The 19,249-nt window shown below is 42.7% G+C and overlaps 2 protein-coding genes across 2 annotated transcripts in view; one reads left to right on the top strand and one right to left on the bottom strand.

Moving 5' to 3' along the window:
* T265_00381 (hypothetical protein) overlaps window positions 1-16,236 on the top strand; it is a gene marked incomplete at both ends in the record, with an annotated part of 40,770 nt that extends 24,534 nt beyond the window's left edge. The window contains 4 exons of the mRNA XM_009164126.1: window positions 6,450-6,533; window positions 10,605-10,752; window positions 14,785-14,840; window positions 14,965-16,236. Coding sequence (XP_009162390.1) covers window positions 6,450-6,533; window positions 10,605-10,752; window positions 14,785-14,840; window positions 14,965-15,120 — 444 coding nt within the window. The remainder of the gene's footprint in view (window positions 1-6,449; window positions 6,534-10,604; window positions 10,753-14,784; window positions 14,841-14,964) is intronic.
* Window positions 14,962-19,249, bottom strand: part of T265_00382 (hypothetical protein) — a gene marked incomplete at both ends in the record, with an annotated part of 34,724 nt that continues 30,436 nt past the window's right edge. The window contains 3 exons of the mRNA XM_009164127.1: window positions 14,962-16,120; window positions 17,769-18,129; window positions 18,671-18,810. Coding sequence (XP_009162391.1) covers window positions 15,711-16,120; window positions 17,769-18,129; window positions 18,671-18,810 — 911 coding nt within the window. The remainder of the gene's footprint in view (window positions 16,121-17,768; window positions 18,130-18,670; window positions 18,811-19,249) is intronic.

Genomic DNA, 19,249 nt, shown 5'->3' on the forward strand with positions numbered 1-19,249 from the left:
CGACGCAGGTTGATAGACATCCAGAGTACAAATCGGACTGTAAGAAAAAACACTAAAAATGCGAAATTGGTAGTGGGCTGTCGAAGAGTTCTCAGGAGCCTTGTGATTAGTTTCCTTCGTGAAACCTGCGATATCTAGAATATGGTACCAGTTTATACATGAGGTAGCCTTTTCTCAGCACACTAACTTGCAGAGATTCATCCGGGACTCACATGTCCCGTGAACAACAAAACTCTCACGCAAATGGATGTATTTGTGGGATTTTGTGCATTTCGGGCTCAAAAAGAGCACAAACTCGTTGCTAATTCGAGGAGTGTGCAACCATTACGTTATCTCATCGAGGTTGTGGTTAGCCAAATGATCAAACATGGAAAAACGATAGTTTTGCTTGCTTCACCGCATTACATACAACAAAATGATGGAGGTTATTGCGGAGGAAGCACGATGTCTTGATATCAGACGTACGGTTCTTGAAAAATATATCGCTGCATGTTGTCCAATGTGTAAATATTTTATGCGGTTGCGTAGACTCCATGTCAGTTCGCCTTAGATAACCCTGTGCATAGATGCAAGAAGTTTTGTCCCGGACTTGGCACTTCATGGTCATGACTGATTCTAAACACATCAGTCCATCCCAAAAGAAAAGGTATTCTGGTGATAGAGGTCCCTCGACATCATTCTGTGACTGACTCTGTTCCTAAGGCTGAGAGACTATGCGTTAACCCGGCTAGCCCAGGTGAAATCTTGGGGAGAACGGGTCTTTAACTTGCAGTATTGCATTATCGCTTCAGCTGTCTCATGAACAATCATCAACCATCATGGATCCTGCTCGTTTTGGAAGAGCACTTTATGCAGAAGTATATAGTTACATCCCTCATTTGATAATATGTAAGCAAGCGAATCCAGCAAATAGCATGCTGACCTCATGAGACAACACAGTAGCCAAACTCAAAGGGGCAAATGTATTTGGCACATCACGGCACAACCTTTTCATTTGAGAATGACTTTGAAACTTCGAGATTTCCTGATAAAGCCCTTGCCCTGATTTGATAGGTACCTTGAAGTATTTGGATAACTTCTAGAAATAGTTGGATGCTTGTAGTTTTGTAACGTCTCGAGCCCCACACTGGAGGCTGAACAACTAAAAAACAGATCGGATTAACCTCTGGTCACCTTTACATTTCAAAGCCAGACACTTTGGTTCCTTACAAGCCATGTTTAGAATTCCACTGTTAGATCTGACCAGAAATATCCAGATATCTCCAACTGAAAAGTTAGGACCTTAAATTTTTCAAAAAATTAGTGCGTGATGTAAGTCCATACAAAACAAAATTTTCTCCAGGCAATACTACTGTGCCAAACTAGGGAAGTTTGAAAGTAGTCAACGTAAACTGGTAGGTGGTTCAACAATTACATTCCTCCGGACTATCGACCAGCTGCCATCAGGAGAAACACTTAACACACCCTCATCCCAAAAAAGTCAGCATTCTCTGAAAATGTCATTTGGATTCCCAAGGTTCTGCTGTGTGCACGGAAGATTTGAAAAGGTTTAAGGGCAAGTAATAATACTGAATTACCTTGCGTTTTTTGTGTTGAATCTTCCTGGCAGTTTTATACGATGACTGTATAAAATTCTCAGAACTACTTGATGACAATAATAAGCTTGATAGTAGTCCATGTATGAGTCAAGATCAAGTTGAGAAATCTCAGACACTATTCACACTATTGCGAAATCTGATTGTTGTGCATCTCGAAAGACACTTTGGAGTCTTTTGTGGTCATCTCTAGATTCTCAATGAGGGATTGTGAGATTCCTACTGATTCATACTTAAAATGATTTCGATATATCTTTTTCAGTAGGCCGAGAATTCACAACATGACGAGTTCATACAGTTGATTGATTGCTTACAAATGAGACATCTCGAAACTTGCCTACAATTTTTCATGTGGCCTTGAAAAACATCGGGTAACCCCTCCATGCGTACATGATTAGATATTTATGATTTATTTTACAAATCTGGTAAGAAGGGTGTCGGTATCAGATTGCTTTATTTTAATTCTGACTTACCCCTTCTTGTTAGTTAATTTTCGGGGTTCAACTAAGACACAAAACCGAATTTAATGAGGTCTTAGTCTAGAGTGTGTGCTACGTACTGTGAGTGTACAATTCCATTTCATTTCACCTTCTCTCTGAGGGTTGAGAGTCTCTACAATGAGACCTTGAGTTTACATCACGATTGCAGCCTAGTCATAGGTGCAAACTGTTTTGCTAAGATTTCCCTACTATGCACTCATTTTCCACAGGTTCCGATAAATGATTACATGGTTTATATGCGAGGCAAATAAGACTAGATCACAAAACACTGACATCCGTTTAGCCGAGGTTCACCTTGAATTCAGACAGTTGTGCCACCAATTTTCCATGCAGCCATAGGAATGCTGTTTTTTTACGTCCATCTAGTTGGGTTCCTGGCGCGCTACCGAATATATTGGCTGCACCATAATAGATATTTTGACTAAAAATGTTTGGGCTAATACCGGATTCATTGATTTTTCGGTACTGCAGGTACAGGATACCTCATGATCATGCTATTATCAGCAATAGGAAGGAAAACGAATGCTAAAGTTGCAATGCAAAGTAGTATGTTACGTCTTAAAAAATCTTGAGCACAACCAGCGCAAGAGTACCATAGAATGTTTCTTTTCCCACCTGCTGTATGCCGCAATTCAATAATTTTTACATGGAGCTAAGCACCAGTAAACCTCCCATATATTCTTGAGGTAGTGTGTTCATTTGGCCAGGCGTAGGGTCTTTGCTGACACTGAGAGTGGGAACCACCAAACAGCGTTCATCATGAAGCCAGCGACACCATAAATTATGTTAGAATAATGGGTGCTTCATCACAACATGAACTCGTTGTTGCATTGGCGGGATGATAAATCCTCTTGAATATAATTATATTTCAATGACTAAATTTCTGTAGACCATGATTTCTCCCCCTTCCACTATGGTGGTGTTCTTTTTGCGACAGGTAAAACCTTTCAGGTTAGATAGTCTCCTGGTTGAACTGTGAATGATTCTCCTAGATGAGAGCTCCTTTAATCCGTCCCACTTATCTGCGGCTTCAGAAATGGTCTGCTTAATTCTAGATCAGGTATTTCTCACCGAATACGCATTCAAACGCCAAATTAAATTAAATCGGCTAATCTGTAAACTTGCTTTTGATTATGGCATGCATAAAACGAGGTCACACATTGTGCAAAAAGGCTACGGAGTACCGCACGACCGGCCGATCCTCGTTAGGAATGATCAACATTTCATATGTCCTCACACAGCTTGGGGATCAATTTGGACCAGTCAATCATTCATTCAATTCAGCAAAAACCGATGAGTGTTCAGGCACGCCACAGCAGCACGACCGAATGTGATCATCGTTCAGGCATGTCATAGAAGCGCGATCGATGTTACAGGGTGTTCACTAAACGCCTATCAGACAACCTGGATAAATATCAGAAAACATCCTTTAAATAGCACGAAGCCGTTGTAACTTTTGAACTCTCATGCAACCGCCTGTTGTGTTCTCTTCTGGCACTAGGCACTGGATTGAGAACAGCAATTAGATCTAACATGGTTCAAAACTATGTTCCAAAGCTTTAGGTAGTATATTTTCACCTTGAAATATTTCCATTCTTGTGCACAGTCTTGACCTGCTTTAATAAAGTCTCTAACCTCTTCAGGACACAGTGCTGTCTCCTCGCTGTTGTTGGTAGATGTTGTGGAATATACATATAGCTAGGGTGCATTTTTTGACTACTGGTTTAGTCACCCATGTTCGCATTTAGGTTGCAGCGGTTTCTTCCCCAGTGGGGGGGGATACCGTCAGTGCAGGGTTGGGTAGAGCAACCCTAATAAAATACCAAACTGTACGCAATAGGCAAAATACATCCATTTGAAAAATACGCTGGAAACTCAAGTAAATCTCGTTTTACAACATTTGAGTCCAAGAAAATCCCAAACAGATTCACAATTTTAACACTCCAAGAATTGGCGGAACGTTTTAACCGGTCTTGAGCTTCCAGTACCTACCGGCTATGAACTTAATGAAAATGTTAAAAACTAAGCCTCGTTATTCCAGTTTCTTTGAAGATTTTATTTTATTGTGCTGACCTGGGTTGGTTATGTTGAAAGCCGATCAAATTTGATTGTGACCTTTTGCTGTAGCCTAAAAAAACTAAACCGTCTGTCGCGGAGACTAAAACAAACCGTCGATTCATTGTCACCATTTTCATTCTTCTGGTACTATGCACATCGTTATGCACTTTATCGATAGAATCATCGAATGTTCGAGCAACTAAGCACACGGTTGATATGTAGTCTGAGGCCTGATACGCCTGAGAGGGGTGGTCCTTCTATTCGCTGCCCTGCCAACATACATGTTTAAGTTTCCCAGTAAAAACAGGTCAGCTCCGTGATAAACAGGAAGTCTCCAAACTTAATTGTGATCGATGTGCAGTGCATATATGACATGTATGCTACTCTGCTTGAACGCACAGAAGGGCGAGGCCTGCTTACTCAACGATCCTTGTGTTATAGCAGTTTTACAACATTAAACATATCTTGACTCACATCAAATCAATCGATGACAATGGTCTTTCTCGTGACGGCTAGTAGCCGAGATTGGTGGACAAAAACCGTCAAGCGAAGAAATAAACAACCAAAATTTTCTGCCTCGTTCAAGACAGCTGTTAGAACGGATATGTTACCAGGATCGTGGCTTGCTCGTTGCCTGATATTTTTTAATTCCCTCAGTAGAAAATATGAACATAAGGTCTGGTGTGCATGTGTTCCAAAAATCTAAAGCTTGGGTTTGTATGCAATGCAAAAGCTGCTACCGGCAGACATTTCAGCAGGTGGTTCATATATATACTTCCTTATAACCAGTGCATCAACCTTAAATCTGTCCCATGTGAGCGCACTCTACTGATTATCATTGCAGCGTTTGTTTCAAAATGCTTCCAAGGCTACGAGTCAACTCTAAGCCTGTGAAAGTTTAGTCAGTTTTGTCACCCTAGAACTAGTCTGTTTACTTACCAGATTCGAGCGATAAATGATTCTAGATATCGACTAGATTACATGACAGGAGAAAAAACGCAGCTAATGAAATATTGTCAGTTGTGCTGGTTACAGTAAAATATAGTCACATGACATTTCAGTTTGATTTCATCGACCGACTTCATATCTTTAGGCTTTGTCGGGTCTGTACAAGCCATAAGGTCCAATCCACATGATTGAGTCCAAAATATGAATTAAGAAAGGTGTGTTAGAATCGACGGACAAAACGCCAGTTGTAGTGGACACTGTTAACACAAGCAGTTCGCATCATACCCAATCTGAGTGCCGGTTTCCAAGTTTGACTATCCACAGATTGGAACATGAGTTTCAGTCATAAGCAACACGGTGAAGCGTATGTAACAAGCTTCATTTCAAACTATATGACCTCGTCATAAATAGCCAAACGATAGATACAAAGCTCTGAGTACTTAAGCAGGATGGGTGGGCATTCTATCTGAGAAGCCATCAGTCAAGGAGGCATTCAAAAGGTGATGACGTGACCAGGCGAATTCTGTAATAGAAGGATGAGGAGCGCTATGTCCCACTTAAGTACGAGTTTGTCGCACTGCTGGTCCAATGGCTTATTGTCCAACCATTAACAGAAATCTAGTGGTTTCTAATCGCGCGCACTGCTGACCAGTCCCAGTAAGGATAAACAGCTCTACTGCGCGCTCTCGGCTTTTCGGTGTAGACTGACTTTGCTCAAAGAACGATTTCAGTGAAGTTATTTCAGAGAAAAATCGGCACCATCTGGTCCAAGGCTCAGACCCAAAAGCAAATGTACACTGATGAGCGCCCCGCCAACAAGGATGATAGTGAATGCCGTATAATTCTGTTTCCCGTTTTGGATGTATAACAACTTAGCTGAATCCCGATGACTAATTTTCCTTTGAACTGACTTTCTACTGCAGCATATGTGTCAGCCTGCATGAAATCAGTTATCTGACTTTGTCAGTGGCCTCCAAAAGAAGCCGCATTTATTTTCAATTGGGGAACAGAGTCAAAGATGCTGGAAAGCGACTTTCGGACAGCAGTGACCGATGCAGCTCGCGCAAAAACAGGAGCTAAGTAGCTACAAAATTGGTTTACCAACTAATGTTTACAATCGACAATCTTCCTTTTTGTTTTCTCACTGCTCATGCTAAAACGAAGCAGTTAACGTAATCACTTCAGCATCTACCTTTTTGTACACTTGGTTACATCGATTTCGATTATTTTCTTCGACAGGATGAATATCACGTACATATGGAGCCGAGACAACCTGTCATTCAACTCACTTCAGCATCTACCTTTTTGTACACTTGGTTACATCGATTATCGATTATTTCTTCGACAGGATGAATATCACGTACATATGGAGCCGAGACAACCTGTCATTCAACCTTCGGAAACAGCAAGGCAAAGGGTTCGTCGTATTGAGGTAGGTATACTGTTATTTGGCTCTTTCACCAAAACTTACTGTCTTCCACGAAGCCAGCTTTAGCTGGTTCCCGTACACACTATTGTCGACGCTTTGTGTGACATTCGCCAAGAACGGGTTTTTCAATATGAAGTGGTTGTGTGACACGAATGAGCAAAACCTACTTTGGAGAAAAGCAAAAGTATTAACTCTAGCTTCGGGAGTATGTGCATAAGATCCAACCACGTTTACTGTAGTTGGCTCTTCCACTCAAAACCGCAACACAATGCACGAGTGTGTAGAATGATAGTGCATACTGGTGCTTTGCTTCCGCGGTTTCCTCCAAACGGTTTGTCAACCCATATTTTGAGACTTTCTGCAACTACTGTAAGAAGAAGCCTGTTGGTGGAAAGTTAAAAAGTTTATTTTCTGCGTTCCTGTTCGTTTGACTATCCATCATTAAAAACAGCATGGAAGAATGATTTGTCGAACGAAAGGATAGGAATACACTAGGTTTATCTTAAACCAAGTAACCTTTCATTTACTTGTGATCGCTATTTTCCGCAGCAATTTAAACAGCGTTCATTAAAGCTTAAATTTCGGGTCGTTTCTTGCCCCGTCCCAAGCGCCGAAGAATAGACCATTAAAGTTTGTACCATCAGATACAAGTACATGCTTAACTTTGAGCGATATTTGTGTCGCTCAGTTCGAATTTATCAGTTTGTCCTTTTTCCACTTCTTGTTTGACCTCAAATCCTTAATCCGGCTTATCGACATTCGTCGTGCATAACGATCCAGGTTGAAGTCAGTCAACCATAGACTGATAAGAGTTGCCAGTATGTTTTGAAAATCTGGAACTCAAATCTGGATCGGTATGAAAGCGGTGCGTAAAATCTAGGATGAATAATATGTCCCAAAAAATTCAGTTGCTCCTAATGTGGCCTTCTTAGTAGTTCCGAAACGGATATTATTTTCTTCACTGCCGTTGGTACTCCAACATGTAGCCTCATTCCACCGTCGCCTAGATCTGAGTGAGACTAGATTTTTTTCAGTTTTTTCTGAAAAACAAAGCCAGTTAAATGACAGGGGATATCCGAGGCTACTAACGGCAAATCACTTATCTCTTGTACTTTAGATAAACCCTGAACAGTAGTCAAATTTATTTGGGACCATTAGAGCTGACACCTCCCCTGGAGCCCCATGTAGTAACTGAGGCCGAAAAAAGTGGCCGCCAACTGTATCATCAACATCAGGTCGCCACATGACTACTTTAAAGTTTGGCAAAATATATAGCTGTGCTTTCTGTTATCCTATTTGCAGCAAGCATACCTGGATCCTTGGAGATTTAAGAATAGAATGAAACAAAGAAGTTGCGCGCACTGTACTGTACATTATACCCGTCTGATCCTTAAGCCCGTTTCAGTAAAGTTTTTTGGTAATCTACATAGTACGGTTTCGTTACACAGGTCTGTGGGCATAGCTGATGAGAATATTCCGCAACTATGACCGCTTTTGGTATTGTCATCTCAGGCTAGCTGTATCGGCATCGCACAAATAGTGTGGCATTAAAAAGTCGAGTGCTGAACATAAGGGGGAAAAACAGTGTCAGTTTAGAAAGCAGACCTGTCAAGTTTCCAAGTACCAAAAGGCTAGACACTATGCTGGTTCGCACTGGGGAAAGTCAACGTTCACCCATCAAGTATTGCTAATGCAATCATATAAAAACTGAGAAAGTGTTCGGTTGCAATCTGTATTATTGTCTAAATACATTTTAAGCCATTTACGCCTTGTATGACGAATGTCCTGGAAATAGGACACGAATCCCTAGGTCTTCAGTTTGTAATTGTGATAGAATACATTAATGTAATATGGGTTTAGCCACAAAAGTGTGGGTAACAAGCTGTGTCGAGACTGTGAACTTAGGAACGGTAGATGAATAACTTAGCCTTTTGGGCTGCGAATCCGATCAATGTACACCCTACGCTACTTCAAATGTGCAGATAGCATACAGCGTCATGTCGGCAAAAAAGATGAGATGACATCAAACCATGTTCGGAATAATCTTTGGGTGAGATGCAGAATGGATGGTTCACACATCGTGTCTTCATTGAGGTCAAGGTCATTCGAATCTAATGGCGGTAATCAACTACTTTTTGTCAGTGGTTCGTCTAGTCTAAAAACTCACGCTTTTTAGCAGACTTCTGGTGATACGCTGTTGGACGGACCACAAACATGTTCTACATAGCTAACGTGAAAACGAAGAAAGAATGTCAGTAGTTTAGAAACCTGTCAATATAACATAACCTGGGCACATGGGTGTTGTAGGCCTCCTAGGATGGGGTCCCCGTGACCCCCTCTGTGTGTGGCTGAAGACTTCGCAATAAATGGCGGCTAATCGATGTCAGTGGCGTTCGTGCTGTCCGTTTCTTTCCAGATTGTCTGATTGAGCGGTTGGAGGTATAGGCACCTCAGTATGATTGAAATAGGCCAACACTAGGTCCCCTCCCTCGGCAGTGGAGCATCAGTGCTAACACCAATGTTGCTGTCCTTGATTATATTGATTATGGGCACATGGTACACTACACCCTGTGAAAGAGACACTTTGTGGGCAGATGGCTCACCGAAACTGCGAAAGGATTACTTGAGAAGAACGGCGGTGTACGCACCCTGTACAGATTTGACGTAATTTTCGGGTCATTTTGGGCATTTAGAACAGTCTTTGGATTGCACGGTGTAAGTATGCTTCTTTTGGAGTGAACGTATCAAATATCTGCATGTTCCCTGCATATCCGTTATCCAGATATAAAAGCGAAACATGGAGAACTGATGTAAAGTTTGGTAGCCTGTTTTCCCCAAATCACTGGTACTTAGATTTTATGTTGCCTGCAAAGCTCAACTAAAAATCCCAACACAAACGAGTTTAGCGAAATGGTGTATTCAAACGTGAAAAACGGAAATCACCAGGAACCGACAAGCACTGAACCGCCATGCATTGCTCCATTCGGTCACCACGTCTCGGAGATAACTCCTGGACATAATTCCTGAGCATACCACATTGGGTATTTCATGGATTAAACCGAACAGCTTTGACACTGGTTTCTAATGATCACATGGCCTAAAAGTCGCTTTTAGTATTTGGCACGGTAGTTAGCACGCACTTCAAGCAACACAACAAGCACAAGTGATGTTTTGGTCAAATGACAAGGCGAAACGAACCAGTTCGGGAGAGTTATGGTTTGTTCAGCATACCGGACAATCGCATTACCGTCATTTAAGTATGCAAACCACGGAACCGTGAGAATCTGGAGTATTCCGGTCATTCTCCAGCTATAGTTAAACTGTCACCAGCGATGCAGTTACGGTTTGAGACCGTTCCTGATACTAATAGGTTTAGTAATTACCCTTGAAGGACCAGTTACCTGTGGACCCAAACAGGATTGTATCTATGGTAAGTGTTAGTTTTTTCCGAATTTTCCATCAGTACATAGTATGATCCCTAATTGTTCGAACAGAATCAACAGTATTGAAACAGGAGCACGCAAAATTAACCGATGTTCAGCTTCATGATAATGCACCAAACCAGAAAGACTCTCTTCGTGCAAGTGCGCGCAATTGAGAGATGTAGACTCAAAAGCTAAGGCCTTGTAAGTAATGGAAGCATTCTGGACGTACCTACCTGTTATTGATAGAGCAGTAAGTTTTGTCAAAGCTTGAATAAGTGCTGGTAGTCAGCACGAATTCCAGTTAAGCTGTGAATGATCTAATAGCACCTGCTAGTCCCTCCAAGGAAGGTGCACAACAAAATTGATTCAAGACCGAGCTTGGGCTTACGCTGAAAGGCGTAAGTTTTTCAGGTAAATGTGTACTTCCACACTATTTGATCCATAATATGAGCATCGCCTCATTGTGTCCAGCGAATGCATGACAGTTCGACGCCGTCTATATAACATGGCTTGAATCAATCGAATTTGTATTGCCTGCAATGTTTATCAGACATACTGACAGTCTGGAAGGGTGTAAGACACTCCATTTCCTTGCATCTTCCCAGTGGTAAATTACTTTTTCCATGGAATTATGATTGACCTATTATAGGCACGGCTGGACGGTATTTTGGACTACGAGTTACCAAGTGCGGATAACTTCAGAAGTATGCGCCACTCACTGCGTGAGATCAATGACAAAATGGCGACGCATAAACTGCTACTTGATCGTCGAACCAACTACGAGTTACCAAGTGCGGGTGAGCGAGAGAATTAATCAAAAGTATCGAGAGTTGGAGGAGAGGTGAGGAACGAAATCTTATTATAAATGTGCGGCTTTTGGAGATTTAGATATGACATTCAGATTGGTTTAGAAATGACTTGTCAGAACCACAAGAGACGAGTCGCTCAAAAGTAAGCTAAGCCGTTGGGAACAATAAGCCTCAGGTGCTGACGAACTGACTAACCCATATCAAGTTGGTCAAAACATTTAGAAAGAATGAACTGGATGAGTACCCTCACTTTGCGCTGTCTCTTGGACTGTTGCAAGATTAAGTCTTTTTGTCCGCTGCGTTGCATCATCGTCTGACTGGATGATTTAGGATGTGGTTTAAACCCATTACACATATCCTTTGGATGTTTAGATGCAACGGCACACTACGGGTCACGACACAGTGCGGCGGCTGTACAGTGTTAGTCTGTTACTTCTGTAGCTCCTGGCAAGTTGGCAATAAAACCATACCTATCGTTATTTCCCTATTGTAAAGGTCAGTATCCATCATACTTTGCGCGATTTTCCTCATCCATTCATCAGCCTACATATCTTGAATGACGCATCGGCGAGATGAATCATCTGTTCAGTACAGTTGAAGTAACTAATATTTTCCGTGATAGTGTTCAGTGAATTCGTTATATGAATTCACTAATGAATAATTACGGAAGCAAATCAAAAGGACTCAAGTTTCACAACTCCCAAATTCATACCGTCATCTAAGGTCACCACCCTACTGTTCAATGATGAGTGATATTCACAAGAGATAGTCTTGCGCCACGAAACTGAAAGCATAGCGACATTCGTGCCTGCGAAGTATATCAAAAATACAGATGAAAAGAGTGTCTCTCGATGCCATTTGAATCTAAATCATCCAAATTTGTCGTTCACACTGAAATTGTTGACGCAGTCACATAAATGATAGACATTTTCCTCTTCATACGCACACGCTGCGTTAACAACGGCAGATTATTCTCAACGTCACACTGATTACAAAGGGTGCTGATGATTTTTCGACAGCCCACTACAGGTTTAGCCCTCTTGGAGCGCATCAGGCAGGCGTAGTCCGCGGATTTCCATCAAGATTATTTTTCACCTGAACATGCAAGTGGGAAATCATTGTTTACCGATATATGATGCAAAACAGGAAAAAGCACGTCGACCTGCTTTCATTAAGGATTTTCTATTCACGAATGGTTGCAGAAATGCGTTTATCCCAGATGACGCGGTGAACTCTCTGTCTCCTTCTTCCTTCAGGGATTGTCTGCTAACTTTGTCTTTCCAAACTTTCACATCAACGAAATGCAAAATCTGAAATGTCAGGAATCTTGCGAGCGTCACTGGTAATTATTATTCCAGACAGAGATCATGAGGAATGGAGCAACAAAGTGGTCCGGTGGGACGAAGAAGCTAAGTACTGTAAAATCTAGAAAANGCTCACGACGCTCCTGGCTGAATTGGATCACGTTTGACTCGATAACCTTATTCGGTGTAGCAGGGATACAAACAAAATGGATGGAAGGATCCACGAAGTTTTTAACGCATGATAGTACCTTCACCATAACAACTCCTCCGATATGACATTGCGGCTCTACGCGGTATTCGTTTGCGCCGGTCTGTTTTTTCCCCCATGGTGAGAGTTGTTCTCTACCGCAGCCGTATTCGCTCGGCCTTTTTCAGGTCGTAATAGGTGTATAGCAGAAAAAATATCCAACAAAAGCGATTGCGGTTTTGCATACATTCAAAACGCATTTAGTGATAAATTCCTTAGAGTTTCAGCCACGGAAACAAGCGATTTATTTGCGTCAAACACCTATCGGGTAGGAACATTTTACACTTTCGTGACGCCATGTCTGTTTCAAATGAGGCACGTCTCCTGCGAGCGGTAGAACTAAGATACAGAACAACCGGACTTGCTTTTCCACGGACATAACCATCATCATCCAAGACAGCGACATCAGTGTTGGCACTGATGCTTCACTGCCGTATTCTACGGACAATCCAACAGCTAGGGCTGGTTTCCAACCAAGGACACCCCGGATCACCACCTCGTCTTAAAAGCTGAAATACCCCGAACTCATGATGTTTGTATGGGTAACCGCTCATTCTTGCGTGGCCAACCTCAGTTAACCGAACACAATTGGGAACTTAGTTGACTAGGGAAAGCTATCTTGCCTCATAATTAACCGTTCCATCTGCAATTCATTCTAGGTTTCTACAACAATGAGTGTATCACGTCAAATTTGCACCGAGAACTCAGTGGCTTTCGTTTTCATTTCCGCTTAACCACCACTATCTCTTTTAATATCGCTGTCTCTCAGCTGCCCAGTATCGTTCTTTTGTGAAAGCTTAGTGAACAAGGGCATACCAGCAGGAAATATGAGCTAGACCGAGCAAATTCGCGCAAACTGGACAGTGTTTTTGGCACTATCCTGAAATATCACGCTGGTTCACTATCTGCATGAGCCCAAATGCCCCGTCCAGATTTACCAAAAACACCCAGGTGCGCCACTGTGTAGGTACGATAGAACCATAAACAGGAGAAAACTCACTTATGAAAGCATAGAGAGAACTCACTGTCTCCAAACCTACCGTTAATCTTGCAGTCCATGTTGAAATGCCACGCATCACCATACAGCTGCTTAAACCTTGTTAAGAATCGTCAGCAGTGCACAACTCACGAAACCCAAAGATCGGGAATTGCAACCTTCCGAGCAGCATCATCTTTATCAGTCACTGTTTCAAGGCTTGTTTATGAGGTACCGATTTCCTATTCTCCATTTAGCACCTAAGTCATGAAGAAGCGAGTAACTGCAGTGACTGCGGTCGAAGCAGATGACTGGTGAGTCCATCTCACGCATCCTGCGGTGGTACAGACCCACAGGTCTGAGTACACTCATCCGCGCTAACACAAAAGTTCAGCATTCATTCCGCCCATTACAAGTTACCATTGATGTATCAGTCGTTGTATTGGTAAGGAGAATACAAATAATTTATGCGATTTTTCAAGCAGGACTAAATTAAATCATTGAAAGTTGTTTGCAATTCCACCTAGTCAGAGTTACCGGATTACCCTGTTCATCCGGCAAAGACGGTCAACTGCATTCCACCTGAACCCGATCACTGTAGCTACTCAAACTTGAAGCATTCAAGTTTATAGGGTTTCTCACAGACCAGATACGGCCATGGAGGATCCGAAGTTGAACGACCACTCTGATGACTTGTTTCTTTGTGGAAATGTTCGCAGTTGATGCCATAAACTCATAGAAACGCTTCACGCATTGGATAAGAAGTTAAGAATTACTTGTGCTTATGCTTACAGTATTAGCCGTCGGTCCGAGAACGGAAACAATAAACCGAAAGCTTAAGTGGTGTGCAGTAGAGACGTTATCCTGGCATCAAGTCACTGGACGGAAGTTGAAATCAGTCAGCTATTCCACGCGTCACCGTTTGGTCGAGGAAAAAAAGTACAAGTTTCGACCCCGTTAAAAATCGATCACTACATAGTTCAGTCCACACATGAAGTTACGGTGGGTAAACCCCGCCCATCTTACTCATCAGTCCAAGGTGTTCGACCAGGAATACACTAAAATTGTCATGATTCAACTTGAGCGTGTATGAATAGAAAAAGTTGAGTTAAATAAGGAATCTCAGAAGATCTGATAGTTCAGTGGCTTTTAGCCGACGAGCCTAAGACCATATTCATTTGGTCATGTAACCACGAAAATCACTAGTTCAACCAATCGTAAGAATCCTTCGCAATTTTATCCACTGAATCAAAAGTAAAGTAAAGTAAAGTATTGATTTTATCATGGGCAGTCGTGGCCGGTTGGAACAAAACGACGCTGGTGGTACAGCCCTTCGACAAGGGTGCTCCAGGTGAGAAGTGAAAATGAAGCATTAACCGTGAAATGAAACACAGTTGAATCAAAACTGTTGGTTGAATCTCTGGCTCAGTGTCACATTCATTGACTTCTCCGACCTCCCTCCATCCTTTCCAGAATGCCATGCCTTTCGGTAGCTGAACGCAGTCGAAACAGACTGCACGGCACAGGTTTCGATCCAGCCTTGATACCGGTAAGCAATGTTATCACCATTATTATGTTATCCTACTGTTACACTACTGTGAAAACCACTGCAAACAACTCGCAAATGCGTACTAATGCGAACTAAAGCAAAGTATTTTCTCTTCTTCAACCAGGGCTATGTGACAGGTCTGAGTGTGACCAACTCGGAGCAGACAGCGGAGCTGCGTGGACGTATTCGCACCTTGTTGTGTAGAACTCGAAGAACAGCGGGCTCGGAAGACAAGCATACCAGTTTGGCCAGACGCAGAAGGGAAATTACCGTGAAATAAGCTGACAACGTCAAAATGAGAGACAACCGCATGCTTAGCTACCAAAACAAAGCGCATAACCCAACAGCCCCAGTTGACAATAATGTTGAATAGCCCCCAGTGAAACAACAACGACTCTAACATAGTTGACAACCCGAACCCCCATTAATTCCCATTAACTATTCCCGAATGCCTTGAGGGAAAATACATCAGTAACTGATACGCCGGTTTCCTCACTAAGACAAATTGAACAGCACAGAAAACGTGTAAGGAACAATGGTGATGATATAGTGATGAAGATAAGTTGGTCCAAGGCTGTCCCTATTAGGTCCGTCTAGAAAGCATGCCAATGTGAGGTTTGTCAGATGGGTTCTGTCTGATTCGGTTGAGCATAAACATAGGCAGGCATCATAGCAGAACAAAAGCGGGTTAAACGACAGAGTTGGCTCATGAGTGATTGAAAGACTGGCCTACTTTAAATTGAACAAGACGTAATTCAAGGGCGTTTGGAAGACCTAGCTAGAAAAGAGAGGGGGAGATACATATATACATGTAGATGAAGTTTGCTGAAAGCCCGGGTGACTGACCACTGACCAATCTACCAATAGATTTCAGTGTTTTAAAGTAGAACGAGTATTGGATGGGTCTGGCTGAGATGACGGGCTCGTTGAAGGACCGGCTAACCCAAAAAGCCATCTATGATGGGGAGAGTGTTGTTCAGATTGTTGCTTCTGCTTCTGTTGTGTCAACTTTGCCTCGGCCTTTAGACGTTTCTTCTCAGCTTTGGCGCGGTCTTTTTCAAGCCTGGCTAACTGCTTCCTATGCGCTTTCTCTGCCTTCTTCATCTGCCTGTAGGCCGACGGTTTGAAAAGCGTACCCAACATCCTATCGTCCGTGGAAGGCAGACGTGGAAGCGTAGACGCCGCAGTAGAGGGTCTTCGTTCAGGAGACTGGTATGGTGTTATGTTTGTCGAAACAGCACCCAGCGGTTCGTCCTCGTGGAACACAGGATGGGAAACATCTTTAGAAACAGAAAAAAACAATGAAGTCGTAATATACCTAAGCAACCATCACCTTGCTAAATAACAGATAATACAGGGATCGTATGTCACCTATCCTCTAGTTCTACAACGGAACAGGCCACCACACAAAAGTACTGAAGAGAGCAACACAGATAAGACTGATGGGATGCAACTAGATACGGGGTAACTAAGCTAATGAATTTAGAGTTTTTGACTAGGTACGGTTTTCAGGTAGGTGGTCATCATTGGGCGCGTCTTCCGTCCCTCGTATATCCGACTTGTCTGATCCCCTTGTCGGCACATTTGCACTGTTCAATAAAAGCACTCATGAGGTTGCTAAAGCCTCCCCTACAACCAATCAGCGGTTCCGACAGCACACAAGAACCTTATCTTGAACACATCTGTAAATTAGCAACCCGGTAAGTTGCGGAGATGAAATTTATTGTGCATTGACCAGCCACTAGAAATGCAAATATCAGAGCACATGACAGAAGTACGAATTATGCGTGCTCACATAGTTTTAGTCTACTTTTTTAAAACCACAGAGTATTGACCTAGGGGATACCCTCACTGCGGGTACCAACGACATCTCCTCGTAAAGTGACGGAACCTTTGAACGCCAACTGCCAGGCTCGGCAAACAGAACTAGCGCACGATAATCAGCCGATAGACCAGTCAGTTACACCAGCTTTGAAGTTCGACTATTTGAGACCACGTTACCAAATGTGGCTCGTAGAGATAGTGAAGTTAGCATGATAAACCTCATTAAAATGCAAATGTTGTACATCTGCTGTTCACTGGCTACACTGACGTCTTCGGCGGTGCTGACGTAGGACAAGCATTGCAGCTTTCCGCCGACGCGGACGTCAACAAATCCTGGCCAGGTTAGTTAGACTACTTAACAAACCGCACACAACAAACGAGCGTAGATGTCTACTCTTTTCTTTCATCACTGAGTAATGGGGCGTCATTTCTCAATTTCTCATTCAGTGCTTAGCTGAGGTCATCGCGTATCTGGAGCAGTTAGAAACTGTACTGAATAAGGTTATTACCTAATCAGTTAAACATCTTCGCGTCTTTAGTGTCCAGAAACATCACGTCAACTTTTCCCCCACCTCCGATCAACCCTGAATGATCTATTCAGTAACCATCACAGTGTCATTCTCTCCAGAAATTGTACTGTGAGATATGTGGGTGATGCTTAGTTGGTTCACATCCAAACTGTCTTTAGATTCCCACATCTAGCCTTTCACAATATGATAGTTGGGACGCTATCTGTTCCACTCGGTCTGGTTCGCAGATTTTACTGTTTGTTCTTCTGTCCTCTGGCCAGGATTCCGGTAGCTAAAACCACGGTCTAGAGGCGGTGCAAATTCATTAGATGGCTTGGTTAACTTTTCAGTGAGCAAATATTTTGAGGCATGTTTCGGCTCAATCCAACGAATTCCTTCGAAAGCTCTCCATGCTCTCCATAGGTCAAGTACCGAAGCCTACCTAACACCCAGTCCCATTACAAACTAGTACCCACCAGGACTTCTACTCAATTCAATTCTCCACTTGTTTCGTTTTCTAGTTAATCCAAATTCCTTGTATACCACTCTCACGTCAGAAAAAGACTAAAGACTGGTTTCACGCATGCACACATACCTGACTGGTCATGTGGTAGCTGCTCCCCCACTCGACGTGCCGGTGAGACAGGAGCTGAAAGGGAATTATCGAGTCCAAACTCTTCCCCTTTTACAGCTTTGAGCGTACCTCCTGAAATATTTTCATCCACATTTGTTCTGTGGCGAAAAACTAGAGTGGGGGCAGACGAGTTGAAGGTCGAAGAGGACTCGGTATTGTCCGACTGGGGCGCCTTATTTTGACCTTCGTACAGCTCCAGTAGTCGGATGACTTCCTTTTGTCTCAGTTCATACTTGAGTTCAATGCGCTTGCGGTAATCTGCCTCCTCTTGGTTAAGAATACGCAAAAACGTCTGAAGCTCGGAAAGGGTGAAACCGGACCACTGCAGAGAAAAATGGCGAAATAGTGGGTAATACGGTTGAACAAACTACGAAAACATGGATGCGTCATATTGATTACAAATACACGAAACTGGAAACAAGTTGTTGTGACCAGGAGTAGATTTTGATCAAATGAGTAATAACAAGCTTCGACCTGAAAGAGGTTCGATCAAAGGAAAAGAAAAACTGAAACACTTTGGTATTTCTGACTGAAAACTAATTCCATGAAGTCTTCAACCAGAGGCCAATCTGAAAAAGTGCGCAGTGTCATTCATGAGAGACGGTCACTTTTGTCCAAGCAACTGGATATTGTACTCTAAACCAACGTAACAAGAAACAGTTGCAGGTCAAACACAACACAACTTACGACACGATATTCGTAGCTAGCATCCCCATATCGGGTCCAAAACACCAGTGCACACGAACCTCCACAGCATATACTAGTGGTGAGTACAACATTAAGAGCAATAGAATGAAAAAGAATGAGTTCAACTTCAAAGCAAAGCGACTCCGGGCATTTTAAGTTGAGGCGTTCAAACTCACCTCAATATCACCCGTTTCGTTTTCCTGCAGCACCAAGCGCTTCAAACCCAGCGTCTGATTAAATTTGTCGGGACCTGATTCGGTCCAGCTGAGAAGCAAGCCAAGTGGAGATTCGTCATCGAACAGCTTGCGCACAGTCACTGATAAGGAAGATATCGGAAGATCAGATTAGGCTACGACCGTTTGCACTTCGCTAATATCGTTTGGAACATCTTTACTTCTTTGTGCACACATCTCAGAGTACCTACAGAAGGCGAACAGCATCCTTTCAAAAATGTTACGATACAAGGTCACATCGCTGGTACATAGTGACTGGAGAACAAGGAGGACCAAATGTCACATGTCTTGGTTTAGTATCAGAGGGCAATGATGCAGTGTCAACTCCGCGGAATTTTTATCGGTGGGCGCGAAGTAACACTGAATTGGTTTCCTCACCATTAACCTATCCTTTGCATAATACAAATAGAACGAGGTCTCACACACAATATTCAACACAGATTTGCACATAACCTGTTCGTCTACAATTTACTGATGAAGAACTAATTTTAGCTGTCAATTACGTAACAAACCAATTGCAAC

This window comes from Opisthorchis viverrini (assembly GCF_000715545.1).
Source record: "Opisthorchis viverrini unplaced genomic scaffold opera_v5_3, whole genome shotgun sequence".
NCBI lineage: Eukaryota > Metazoa > Platyhelminthes > Trematoda > Opisthorchiida > Opisthorchiidae > Opisthorchis > Opisthorchis viverrini.